Below are 14234 nucleotides of genomic sequence, written 5' to 3'. Positions count from 1 at the left end.
ACTCTCTAAAAACATTCTCTCAAATTATTTTCACAGCAAGAAACAGAGAAGGTAAACAGTACTTTTCACCTCCCATCCTGAAACAGCCTTCTTCCCCTGGATTCCACTTCAATGAATGACACCACTGTCCACACAGAATTTGGGAGTGACATTAGGATCCTCCATTTCCCTCGCCCTTCACGTTAGATCATTCCTGTGGGCCTTACCTATTGAATGATCCTCTCCCCTCCATGCTAACTGCCTTAATTGAGGCCCTCAGCGGGTCATGCTGAACTACAATAACTGCCTAACTAATGTCCTTTGTTCCTGGTGCCCAGCTATATCCATCACCAGGAGAAGCAACCATGACAGAAGATGGATGAACGATGAATGGGGGAGGTGCAGTGCCTTATCTCACTGTTGAGTTAGGAAGCAGAAATACATAGGTGTTTATAGCTTGGCCCCTTCCTCTTTTCATCCAATTGGGAGTTAGGTGCCTTCAGGTAGCACGCGCTCTCTTCCCAAGAGCATAACGAGGACTGCCCTGCCAGTTTTAAAGGGAGTGTGTGGCTAAAACTGTTAACATCTGGGGTTCAGAGAACAGAGCTTCTTTGGCTTTACGTTGAGGTCTGTCCTCTCACTTAGCCATTATTATAATTAAGATGAATTTTTGCTTGCATTTGCTACAAACCTTTTTTACAGCTTTTTTTTCAGAACTTGAGAGAAAGGACTGCAGCAAATACTATGTTTACTGTTTTGCAGTAGCTGAATGTAAGGGGAATTGTCAGCAATTATGTAACTTTTATTAATAAAAAGGAAAAGAACAGTAAAACCTGTTTTTATGGGTACTTAATTGTAAAATCAGATTTGGAACATGGCATGATGTCATGAATAATGTCATCAATATTTCAAGCAAATACAAGGACACATTTTATGTCTTCTAATCATAGTAATTGTCTTGGTTTAAGTTTGCCAGGAAACCAGCTCTGAAATAAAAGCTTGCATGCAGAAGTTTATTATGGAGTACACTAAGAAACAAAACCTGTAAATAAATGAGGGAAGCAGGATTAGGTAAAGGGAGAAGTTGAACAGAGATCAGTTAAAAAGAGATGCATCAGCCAAACCTACAAAGAACTCTGAAATTGAGATGCCCTTAGCGTTGTACCCAAATTAAGGCAATTGGGCTAGACCCTTGTACCACCACAATGTTAAGTCATTTGATGCAAACTGCACCTCAGGGAGGGGACATAACATAACCATGGTCAGGCAGCAATCCTCCACTGACTTCTGAGCCCAATTCTCAGAGAAGAGCGCAGCTGTGAGTTGTCAGCCGCCAACCCTTCTGGCCACTGGGAAATAAGTGACTCAATCCCAAAGGGGCAATGAATCTGGGCAAGAACCTTATAGTATCTAAGACAGTCCACCTGCAGCATTGCTCAGATTCACTTGCTTCTCTAGAGAGTTCACCCCATATCCAGGATTCTGGATAGTCTTTTTTTTTTTTTTTTTCTGCAGAAACCTAAAACTGGAAGTTAGGTGGGGTGAGCCACAGCCCTTGTCACTGCTGGTCTCAATGCTACAACTGAAATTCATAATGACCCTCCTCCACATCTGTCCTAGACTGCCTTAACGTCAGCTAGAATCCCTGCTAGTCTAGGTGGACCACCTGGTAGGACCACCCACATACTCATCCCTGAGGTCCTAGTCACCAAGCCCTTCTTGGGCCATGAGGACTGTAGTTGCTCAGTTAACATCAAAACTTTGTTAGGAGTACCAAGAGACACACCCATGGCTCACCTATACATACTCCTCCCTGCTCCCATGCGTAACAGCAGCCCTATCTACTCCTGATGATAGGGGTCAGTTACTCCTGCCAGCATAGGGACTCCTTTCTTGGTCTGCTAGTCTCCTGGACCAAGGAGCTTGAAATGACTAAGAGCAACCCAAGTCCAACGGGGCTCTTACTGGGCCATCTCGTGGAAGTATTACATCTTTGGGAACCAGGAGCTCTAGAGCTACAGAGCCCAAGCAGGACAGAAAGCATATATTCTCTAGGGGTCATTGGGAGTAGGGCCACTACTGCTTCTGCTCTGGTGTCCTGAACTCATATATTCTATCTACTGGGGACACAGCACCATGCAATACCTGTTAAAGTACATTGTGTGCAGCTTATATCCCAACCTCACCTTTGAAAGACCACACCATCATTCTATTGATATTAACAGCAGTTTCTGGGTGGCATTTTATATGATAGGATAAGTGGATCCAATGGATAGTGTATTGGTTTCCTTTTGCTGCTGTAACAAATGTACTGGGTTAAATCAAACCAAAGTTATTATCTTACACTTTTGGTGGACAGAAATGCTAAAAATCAAGGTGGCAGCTGGGCTATATTTCTTCTGGAGGCTCTGGGGAAGGATTTGTTTCCTTTCCTTTTCCAGCTTCTAGAGGTCATATGCATTTCTTGGCTCCCAGCCCTCCTTCCACCATCAAAGCCAGCAGCACAGCATCTTCAAATTTCTTTTTCTCTCTCTTCTCTGCTTTTGCCATCACCTCTTCTCTGACTGCTTCCATTGACACATTTCCTCCTCTCACTCTGTGACTCTCTTGCTTCACCCTTATAAGAACTCTTGTGATTCTATTAGTCCCACCTGGATAATCCAGAATGCTCTCCTCATCTGAAGATCCTTAATTTAATCACATCTGCAACACCCCTTTGTACTGTAAGGTATTCACAGGTGTTGAGGATTATAAGGTGGACAATTTTGGAGGGGCATCATTATTCAGTCTAACACAGACATGTACCATTTACTATAAAGTGTGGGCACCTTGGTGTGAGAGGATGCTTTTCAGGATCCCATATCTGTGAAACAGAACTCTGTAAGCCTTCAGATAATGGCACTGGCCAGTGTGGGCAGGGAATGCAACTCCATACCAAAATATGCATCAGTCCCAGGCAAGTTGAATCACTGACCCTTCCAGGGTAGAATGTAATCAACCATCCAGCAAGTGGCTGGTTGGTTTCCTTGAAATACTGTGCTTAATCTTGCTGGCAGATTGCCCATTCTGCAGCAGCTAGATCAGCATTGTTAAGAGAGAGCCCTCCCTGTAAGTTCCATGCGTAACCTCCATCCTTGCTACCACACATAGCCTCCATCTCTGCACCATGGCTATTCTGTCCATGTGCCCTTTGTACCCCTATTGGGTAGACAAAAAACAGAGGCTAACTGAGATCAACTGGTGGAGCCATCGTATCTACACGGTCATTTACTGTCTCTTCCATGGTGGGATATTCTCTGATGGGCATCACCATGTGATTCAAAGATAGTCACACTTTGTGCTTACTCCCATAGGTTCACTCACATGCCTCTTCCATAGACCTTCTTCTCCCCAGTCCTCCAATCTTTCTACTTCCAGGCCCCTACCAAACTGCCAAGCCATCTGTTACTACCCATTAGTCTTACATATTCTTACTTCAGGCCACTTCTCCTTATATGCAAAATGGATGACTATGTGCAATGCATGAAGTTTGAACCACCGGGAGGATTTTGCCTCATCATTATCTATCAGATCATAGTATAGCAGCAGTTCTTGTCAACTTGCACTTACTTACCAAGTCATCTTATGCTTGAACCAAGCTCAGCCTTTTTCCTCTTCTACATCAATCATAAGGGACCCCTCGGTCCCATGCAGCCATATGTCTGAGCTTAGAGGCAGGTACCAGTGCAATAATCGTTGATGACATCTGGCCACACATTCATGCAGCTTACTTGTTCTCTGGCCCTGTTCATGCCTAGTCCTGGGTATATCACCTCCATCTTACCAAAGGTTTTTTTCTGGGCCCACTGGACCTTATAAGTTGGTGCATCTGACAAAACCTAGCTCCTGTTGGGCAGTTCTAGCCACCTGACATCTCATGGTGAGGTGCTCTGTCATTATCCTGGCCCAAATAGGGTGCCAGGAGCTATTTTTCAATAGTTTATGATTTTTTATTCTAAAGATCACATACGTGGCCTTGCTCCAGAACCCTTGGATTTCTCTTCGTGATTTTCCCATTGAAACTTTCCATTCATTCCACAGCATCTTTCCCCACCACTAATACATTAATATCGTACACTCTGTCATGCTGTATGTTCCAAGTGCTTGCCCCACACTTAAGACATGATGCAGAGCCCTTTTCTGCTCTGGGCACCACTTAAAACTGGCAGCCATATGTGTCATTCAGGAAATGTGTCATTAAATATTCTCAAGTAAACATTTTACCTGCAGAACTCAGAGAAGCCTAGCAGGTGTTGTCCCTCCTTTGTGTAGCAAGTGCAAGATGTGATAACCTACCCTTTACTTTGTAGGAGGTACCTGGCATGCCTCAGACCACTGGACCCCTAACTCAGCATTTCATTGTCTTTCTACAGTGCCATATTACCACAAAGTTGGTGGCTTAAATGACACACATTATTATCATGGCTTAGCTCTGTCCTCTGCAAGGCTGTAATCAAGGTGTCAGCTAGGGCTACAATCTAAGACTCAGCTGGGAAAGGAACCACTCCCACATTCAGTTTTTTTGGCAGAATTAGGCTCCTTGTAGGCTGCTGGACTGAAAAATTCAGTCCTTGTTGGCTGTTGGCCAGAGTCTACCATCAGCTCCCTGCCGTGTGGACCTCTCCATACAGTGGCTCACAGCATGGTAGCTTGAGTCTTCAAAGTCAGCAAAAAAGAGAGGGTCTCAGCAAGATGTGAGTTGTAATATTATGTAACTTAGTCACATGTATGTAATCATGTACATCCTGTCACCGTGCCATATTCTACTGGTTGAAAGGAATTTGCAGGTCCTACCCACACACAAGGGGAGAGATTTATACAAGGGCAGGGATATTAAGAGACAGAGATCATGGGGTCACCTTAGAAACTGTCCACCACAGATGGGGTCCTCATTGCCACCCAACCAGTGGATGATCCAGCTCCAAAATCCCATTTTAGAGTCTGCTTCTTCGGACCACTATCCATACCAACTGACAGGTCAGGCTTCCTAGGAAACAGACTCAGTGATGGAGACTTGCATGAAGAAAGTTTATCGATAAGTCCTTCCAACAATACTGCCTGTGAATGAGTGAGGAAAGCAGGTGAGAAAGAGGAAATTGTTGCAATGCAGTTGGAACAAAGGCCTTAGCTAATGCAGAGTTCTGAGCTAGCATGGCTCTTCAGAGTCATCCTGAAGTATGGTCAGAAGGCCAGGTCGTTGTACACCACATTGAGCAATTAATGGATGTGGGATCCCCTTGGGGAGGGGGCTGGAACCTTGGAATCTTGGACAGCTCCCTAAGGTCAAGAGGTCAAGAGTAACTTGCGAGAAGGGGCTAGGCTGTGATCAGCTAGCAGTCCATACTTCCAGCAGCTGGGTGGAATAAGTGCCTCAGACCTGGAGGATACCTGAGAGGCACACCTGTAGAAATCATGTAGAACTCGTTAATAAACCCAAAAGGAATGACTTAAAATACAATTCAGTGAACTTTTTGATGTTTGACTTGAATAAAGCAAGGAAGGGTTCCCCCCCCCCATAAAAATAAGTTTGAAACTTTGTTTAGTGGTTCCACAATGTCAAGGATGATGTCAGTGATGCCCTTGGCATTTATCTCATACCTCTTATCTCATGGCTACAAACATCAGCCATTCTGACCACCTTTGAGGTGGAAAGAGAGAAAGACAAGAGAGCAGTACCAGAAGATTTCCCTTCATCCTGCTGGCCTGAATTGTGTCCCAAAGCCAACCTAAGATGTAGGAGAGTCTCACAGAGAGAATACTTCATTATTTCCGGTCTCTAGAACAGAGGCAGGCATGGAAGAAGGGGATTTGGAATGGGTGCAGTGAGTCAGTCAAGACCGTTTTCAAAGTAGGTTTCTGTTTTGCTAATTAAGGTCAGATCTACAAGCTTGAAAGACCAAACGACAGATGATGACATGCCATCATTTGGCTGAGGAGCCAATTCAGGTCTATTATGTGGATGGGAGACTATCTGCCTCACTCCAAGTCCAATCAGGAAAACAAACAAGTGCATGCCAAGTCTTTAAGAGAGGGGACTGAATATGGGGAACTAACTGCAAGGGTACTGAAGGAGCTGAAAAGCCAAAGAAGGGACAGAGATATCTCAAGGATTAATATCAGCAGGAAGCTACTCTTAATCCCTAGGGTAGGAGATCCCAAAGGAGGATATACGGTTACAAGATTCCAGGATCTGGGGCTGCCCAGTGAGAACGGTTTCTGCAACAGCGGGTACCTGGCTGGAGCTGGATCATGGAAGGAGAAGTTGTCCAGCAGAAGCTGGAATCACAGGAGATGTTGCCCAAAATAGAGCAGGAAGGGTGGGGGATGGGAGAGGCACAGTTTCTCCTCCTTCCCACTTTCCAATCACCCATCTCATCGCACAGGAAGTCTGCGGGGCTCATTCCCTTGTTGTACAGAGCAGGGCAGGGAAATGGAGAGGAATGGACTCAAGAGCAAACAAGCAAATTACTGGCACGCCATCCCACCTGCACATGGAGATGGACGTTAGGAGTACCTGCAGGGAAGCCACAGCTTTTCTCAGGAAGCAGTGTTGTCTTTGCTCCACCACATAAATAATCTAGTTCACAACATCTGACATCATACATATAAGATTATTCGATCTGAACTAAGAAAATAGCATTACTCACCACAAATTAATTTAGGAAAAGCGTGAACTATTTTTCATGAAATACATGTTCTAAAAACTTTTTAAACAGCTTCTGGCCCAGTTTGAGGACAAACCTGACATGATAGGCTCAAGAGGGAGGGGATATGGGGATATATGTATCCATATAGTTCATTCACTTTGTTGTACAGCAGGAACTAACGCAACATTGTAAAGCAATTATACTCCAATAAAGATATTTTAAAAACCCTGACATGATAAAGAAGGAGCAAAATATTTTTAAGAGAATTATTTATGAAGAACTAGCAAATCAATTCCTTTTTACTTTCAAAATATAAAAGTAAAAATACTGATCAAAACAGGAAGTTGAACTAGGTGGGACTAAGATTTTGATGTTAATTAAAGATAAATTAACAGAGAATGTGAGCCATGGATGATTTATAATATTTGACCCTAGAAGTGTACCAGTGCCACCAGCCACTTGAGAAGAAACTATAATGTTTTGACTATTACATGTCAAAAATATAGCCATCAGGTAAAATTCCAAAAATTCACTTTTATGAAAGTAAGCAATATGTTTTGTTGAAGTAACAAATCATCCAAGGGTATTTTAGGGAAATGAATAGTCTTAAGATTCTATTCTTCTTGTCATATCAAGATATAGTAAATCTGTATTTGTGGAGAGAACTCTGTAAAAAAAACAAACTTCTAAATCCAACTGTATAAAACTCAAGCTGTATAACTATTTTGTTACTTCCTCTAGCGTAAGATTGGGACACATCTCAAATAAAGCACCACACATAATAACAATAATTATTGCCTGCCAGATAATGTGCTAAGCAAGTCCTTCATACATATTATTTAACTTAATTCTCAAAGAATCTAATGAAGTAGGTGCTATTATTACCTTCATTTTACTGATGAGAAAACTTAGCCTGAGGGAGGCTAAATGTCTTTAAAATAAGAGCATGCATAGTATAATCAGTTTAGAGCCATTTAGAGATATCCTGATAGCTGGATTAGCCAAGAACCCTATTAAAAATAATATATTTCAAGGAAACTTAGACATTGTAAAATTGCTATTCTATATAAAAATTTCAATAGTCCTTTAGGGTTTGAGGAAATATGATTTAATTATTAAACTATTTTATCTTAGTAATAAAGACCAACCTAATAACGTATAAACTATATTGAAGTTTTCAAGATTAAAATTCTGTGGTTCTTACATTTCTCTCTTTCAGAGTTATACTTTATATGACTTTCTGTATCAGTTGTGAAAGCTTCTTCTGGGCTAAAACACATCACAACAATATTTTTAAAACTGTGATTGGCATTCAAGTATATGTTATTGAATTTACATACTTCAAAGAATATTCTCATTAACAGATATTTTAGAATATTTTTTCAGGGAGAAAAATTTAACTCAGGGCCCCTAGAATCTGAATTTTTTATTTGTAGGAAAATTTGCACATAAAATTTGTATCTTTTAAAACTAATATGAATAAAAAGGAAAAATCATTAACTCTTCATGCCTACAAATTAGTGACTCTTCCAAGGCTCTAAAAATAGTTGTTTAAAGGAAGAGGTCAAGGTATCTAGGTAATCCTATATGTAATTTTTGTTTACAAGAATTTCAATTGCCATGTTGACTTTTTCTGTTCAGTTTGCAGTATTACATATGTGAAATATATTTCATTTTAAAGTGCAATACATCACATTTGTCAAGAAAGCAGAATCCTGTGGTCCTTAGAAAGCGGCTACTGAAGAGTGAAGCTGGAGCATCTTTTTCCTTCCAAATTGTTCTCAGCGACCAAGCTTGTTTTAAGATGCTCGCAGCCACCAATTTTGTTTTTTACATGCATTATCATACAAATCCGGGAAACAGACTCTTGACTTTGATCACATTTTCAGCAGTCTCGATGTTTCTGATAATGTACATGCTTCCTGTATTTGTAGTCTTGTGTAGCATTAGTATAATATTAACCTTTTAAATGAAACTAACAATATCAATCATTGTCCTCTTACAAACATTTTATGGTTTCTGCCTGTTATTTGCTACACCAGTGCTGATGGCTTCCTTTTAAAAAAAAATCTACTTAAAGATAGAGTAGAAAAAATGTAAATCTGATAAGAGTTCAGAAAACTGTAGTCCCAGCTTTGCAATTTCAAGTGGAGAAGAGCGGCAAAATCTGTGATCATAGGGATAAAAGATGAAGCCATGGTCTTATATGGTCATAGATAAGAGATTGAGAAATGAGCATGATGTCAACCACAAAGACTAAAAAATACTATGCATGTGTTTCACTAATAAAATGGGCAAAGTCAGGATTTGCTGTAGTTCAATGTTATTATTTGAGGGTGACTGTGTCCTCAACTCCTGTTTGGCCAATTCTGACACCCAACCCGCCCGATGCTCCCGCCACTCTCCTCCACGCCAATTGCCCTCCCTCCCAACACGAACGCACACACACACCCAGCCCGGCCAGAAGATAAAAGCTAAGATGGCAGCGCGGAAAGTACTGGAGCCGCGCTCAATGTGGCCGTAAAAACAAAAGCAAAGGCCTCTATATATTTCTTCATTCTGCACATTTCTCTGAATAATAAAACCCCCCTGCCCCCCTGCCCAACACAAGGCATTCTGCAGTAGTGCGCGCAGTATTGGCAGGGGACGCTTGCTTTTGCACATTTCGAGAAATCCACTGCTCCCGTATGCAGCGGTGGTTCAGGTGACCCTCGCGACTTGCCTTGGGGACCACCCTCCCCTTCAAGCCCCCTGGACAGTGGAATCAAGGGTGAGTCCAAGCGCCCTCTCCTTCTCGGCTTGCGCCCCATTCCCTGCCACCCCACGGAGCCTTCCAAGGTGCCCAGCTGCCAAAGCAGAGGAGTAGCAGTCGCAGTGACCCGGGAGCGCATAGTGCGGAGGCAGGAAGAGGAGGAGGAGGAGAAAAAACGCTGCATTGGCTACAATTTAGAGTAAAGCGGCCGCTACCGCGGCCGTGGAAGGAAACGCTGCCAATCGCAACAGAAACGCCACCCTCGGATACCTAAGTGAGCATGTGTGCGACTCTGCGCACGCCTAGTTGCGCCCCTCAATGACAACGGGTTCCTTAGAAATTTATCCAGCTACCGGGTTTTGTGTGTACCCAGAAGGCTCCGGAAGGGGCCTGTCTGGGACTGAAGGGTGTCGAAGGGACCAAAGGGGAATTCAGGACTGGGTAAGGGGGGACTTGGGGAGACAAGTGCTCCAGGTCAGTGTCCACTAGAAACTCTAAACGGGCAATGATTGCACATGCCACCACCTAAGCCTGAGCTGGAAATGTTTCTCTGTGCCGGCAACATTTATTCATTGACATATTCATTCATTCAACCAGTATCTATTTCCCTCCTGCTTAGGGCAAGAGTCTGTGCTAGGAGTTGGGAACGTGATGGGGGAACAGACACAAGCATCATTCCAGTCCTCATGGAAAAGTCTAGTATGTTTGGCTTTGTGTGTAGCTATCTGTGAAGAGCCGTGTGACAAGCTGGCTGTCCTAGACGCTTGAAGCCCTCCCACAGTCCCCTGAAGTATTATTTTGACCATTTTTCAGAGGATGAAACTTGCCCAAAGACATACAAGTAGCAGAGTCAGGATCCAAACCCCTCCTCCTTTTGGGGGCCTCTCTGGCTCCTGCAACAGCTACAGCCCTTAGAGCTGCTAAGAGTTTGGGCCTTTAACTCCACCAGCCTTTAGCGGCCTCCATACCTATGTCTAGGCTCTTGTTCCGGAGTTGGGGGAGGGGGCAGGGGGGAGGAGCGGGGGCGGGGCGGTTTCTCTTCGACACAGGTGTGTAACTGTGCTGAAGCATCAGGATAGGAATTTCACCCAACAAATACTTACTGGCTATCTACCATACAGGAGGTTCTAGACAGGGGCTGAGGAAGACACCAAGATAAACAAGAAGCTCTGAAGGAGCTTATAAGATAGTTGGGGAAACAAGTTTCCTTGTCTTTAAAAAAGACAACTTTTTAAAATAAAAATGACATCCATTTATTATTCAAAGCCCCAGATAAATGCACTCCTTCAGCACTCTCTCCCCACAAAAACTAGAATTAGTTTAATTTACTTCCCCACTCCTTGTTTGTACTTCTCTAAACAGTAAACAGGGCTTGATTTTTTTTTTTTTTTCCTCTAAAGCAGGACATTCAAAGAGGCTTAAGAGCCAGTAAGTATATAAAGGATATAGCACTGGGATGATAGGACTTAAAAATGACTTTGCCAGGACTATTAGGCAAACTCTTCAAATTGAGAATCAAAAGGATAAAACTTAATAGGAATCAGGGTGCACTGGCGCATAAATTTCTACGGCATTTACTTAGAAGGAGTTGGTAGAATAGCTTGGAACAGGGGACTCAGCAAATATTACATTTTTATGGATAACAATGATAAGATCTTTGATACATATGGCATTTGCAGATGTTACACAGTCAGTCACAACTAGCTTCAGGTCATATTCAAGAATTATCTTTAGTAATGTAAGTCTGGGAGGAAAAAGATAAGCCATGAAGTGACCACTGTCAAGACATAAGAGTGCCCTCTTAGGGTAAGCATGGAGTCAAAAAAAAAAAAAAAAGAATATTTAAGAAAAGTACTGTTGCATTAAGATTTAGCGCTGGGCTTCCCTGGTGGCGCAGCGGTTGAGAGTCCGTCTGTCGATGCAGGGGACACCGGTTCGTGCCCCGGTGCGGGAAGATCCCACATGCCGCGGAAGCGAGATGTGGGATCTCACGGCTGGGCCCGTGAGCCATGGCCGCTGCGCCTGCGCGTCCGGAGCCTGTGCTCCGCAACGGGAGAGGCCACAACACTGAGAGGCCCGCATACCGCAAAAAAATAAATAAATAAATAAATAAAAAGATTTAGCGCTGATATAAACTTTACAAACAAGAATTTTGCAATGCCTCTGACTTGTGAATATTCTCACATCTGGGAATTCTACTTTCACAGAAAAAAAAAAAAAGAATGCGCTAAATTACTCCCTGTCTTTAGTAAGTAAAAACTATTTTAAACAGACTTAAATCCTAATGACAAAAATTCCAAAGTAAGATCGCTAAAGGGACTTCTAATTCGCCGGGCCTCCTCTGTCTAGAATTCTGAGCTCAACCAGCGCCATTCACTGTACACCTTCCCGCTGGCAGCACCCACTTTGGGGAACGGTAGCAGGAGTGCGCACCGTCAACCTCTGGCGGTGGGCAAGGGGCCTCTATTTATCAGGTCCCAGTTCTCCCACCTGGAGGGAACCCAGTACCTGAAGCCGACTGGTTGTAGCTGACAGCCTCCCCAGCACTTTCCTTACTCTTCCTCAAGCTGCTAGTAAAACCCGGAGAAGCGGCCTTCTTTCAGATCCGACCCGACTCTCAGGCCTCACACCCAAAGGCCTGAGGCAGAGGGAGTGGTGGCGGAGAGGGGGTGGGGAGGGAGCGGGGCCGGAGTGACTGAGCATGTGCGAGGAGGGGCGCATGCCCAGTGCGGTCGACAGCTTCCCATTGCGGGTGGCTCAGGCGGTGGCAGCGGTGGCGGCGGCGGCGGCGGCAGCAGCGGCGGCACCGCCTCCTCCTCATACTCCCGGGGTGGCGAGGTTAGATGAGCGGCCTCAGTAGTGGCGAGGCCAGCGCGGGGGGGAGGAGGAGAAGAAGGAGGAGGAGGAGGTCTCTGTCTTTGTAGTCTCCCTGCTGCGGGAGCGAGAGGCCGCCGCCGGAGCCGTCGTCGTTGGAAAAGGGCTGTGTGTGCGCGCGCGTGTCTGCCTGCCCGTCCCGCGGGGACGAGGCGGCGGCGGCTGCGAGGATGATGATGTGCGCAGCGACTGCCTCTCCCGCCGCCGCCTCCTCGGGGGCTGGCGGGGACGGATTCTTCCCTGCCGCCACCATCTCTTCTTCCCCGGCGCCGGGGGCGCTGTTCATGCCGGTTTCCGAGGGCTCCTTGGCGGCCGCGGGGCTGGGGCTCGGGCTGCCGGCCGCGGACTCCCGGGGTCACTACCAGCTGCTGCTGTCAGGCCGGGCCCTGGCCGACCGCTACCGGAGGATTTACACAGCTGCGCTCAGTGACAGGGACCAGGGGGGTAGCAGCGCTGGACACCCGGCCTCCAGGTGCGTCTCCGAGTGCCCTTCGTTGCGCCACATGCTGCATGTGCGCCCGTGTGTGTGTGTGTGTGTGTCTGTCTGTCTGTCTACATACGTATTTACTTTGCTGTCTTTCAGCAAGCGCTTGATACTAGATGGTAGAATCACTTATTGAGATAGGAGGGTGCGGTGGCGGCAGTTTCTGCTCTAAGTGTGTGTAACTGTCTTCGTAGGGGGCAAGAGAGGGTGGGAGGGGACCTTGTGATGCTAAAAGGTAGTGGTGCGGGTCGGTTATGACACGTGTATGTGTATTGTTGAAGAAGGAGGAGAGAGGAGCAGAGGGTAACGCACCAAGAGAATTTGCAAGAGCAATGAGGGAAGTGTCGTTCCCAGTGTATACCGCAATGGTATTTGCACGTATTTCTCATACCCCTCCCCCCCTTTCATGACATTCCATCCTCACCTTTCCGCCTCCCTTAAAAAAAAAAATCAGCCTTTCACTGAGGGGGGGTGATGGTATCGGTTAAGGATAATGTCATATATATAGGATGAGTTTTAGATAATCAGCTTGTAGGATAAGGCATGGGGTTTCAATTTAAGAGATTCATGCGAAAGGGATGCAGTTGGAGGTTTAGGTGGCTGTGAAAGGTGTCTGATACAGATTTTTAGAGCTGTACTTTGATAAGTGGACCTTTTGGTCCCCTGGAGATGTGGTTGCAGCAGTCCTTGTGTTCTGTTGTCCCATCGGCCATTTCCCTTCATCTTCTGTTCTATTTCCTCTGTCACTTTTCGGCTTTAGAGTGCGGGAGGGTGGTTTATGGGGAAAAGGGGAAACCTGGAGAACTTCAAAATATGACAGCTGGTGTAGTGATCAACTGACACCAAGTAGAAAATTTGAGTAGCTCCTAGATCTCTTCCTAGGCTTGGTGCACCTTCAGCTCCCGTGATGGAGGAGATGTTAAACCACTTTCATTTTCTTTTTCCTAAAATGTGGGTGTCTTTTTGCCTAGGGCTCTCCTGTTGTTTTCCTTTCCATGCTCTTACATGCCACATACCTTGAAGGATGGTGACTGACTTGTTTCACCAGATTGCCTTTGGCAGTGGTAATTGGGAGTTGGCTTCATCTTTTTTTCTCACACCTTCTTGCAATACATAGGGAAAGCATAGTAGGATTTTGTCAAATAAGTTACAGAGTTTACTGTATTTATTGAATATGTAGTTTGTTCGGAAATAACCAGATGCCATTTTCTCTCATTATGAGAGGGGCTAGGCTGTGAGTCAGGTATTTGTGGTTGACCAGTATGTACTGTGGCTCTTATCCACTGCAGAGAGTTGTAAAGATGGAGCTTTCTTCACACGTTTTCTGGGTAAACCACTCTTCTCATGTGTATGTTTACAGGATTGGGACTTGAGTAGTTTTATCATACTGATATAAATGTGTGTAACTAACTACCCTTTACTATGTAAACTGAAGGCCACAATGGCACATCTGTTTCTT

The 14234-nt window shown here is 44.8% G+C and overlaps 2 protein-coding genes across 16 annotated transcripts in view; one reads left to right on the top strand and one right to left on the bottom strand.

Moving 5' to 3' along the window:
• LOC131743168 (sciellin-like) overlaps nucleotides 1–12054 on the bottom strand; it is a 266862-nt gene extending 254808 nt beyond the window's left edge. Inside the window, exon 1 of the mRNA XM_067016443.1 lies at nucleotides 11926–12054. The gene's annotated coding sequence lies outside the window, so the exon portion shown is untranslated. The remainder of the gene's footprint in view (nucleotides 1–11925) is intronic.
• An 85-nt stretch (nucleotides 12055–12139) lies between these two features.
• The window catches only part of MYCBP2 (MYC binding protein 2), a 266407-nt gene continuing 264312 nt past the window's right edge, over nucleotides 12140–14234 (top strand). For all 15 annotated transcript variants that reach the window (XM_067016840.1, XM_067016846.1, XM_067016845.1 and 12 more), the window contains exon 1: nucleotides 12140–12763. In XM_067016840.1, the coding sequence (XP_066872941.1) occupies nucleotides 12462–12763 (302 nt within the window). In that variant the 5' untranslated portion in view covers nucleotides 12140–12461. The remainder of the gene's footprint in view (nucleotides 12764–14234) is intronic.

The sequence above is a fragment of the Kogia breviceps genome, chromosome 16 (genome assembly GCF_026419965.1).
Source record: "Kogia breviceps isolate mKogBre1 chromosome 16, mKogBre1 haplotype 1, whole genome shotgun sequence".
Classification (NCBI taxonomy): Eukaryota; Metazoa; Chordata; class Mammalia; order Artiodactyla; family Physeteridae; genus Kogia; species Kogia breviceps.
This window is presented reverse-complemented; position numbering and strand designations above follow the sequence as displayed.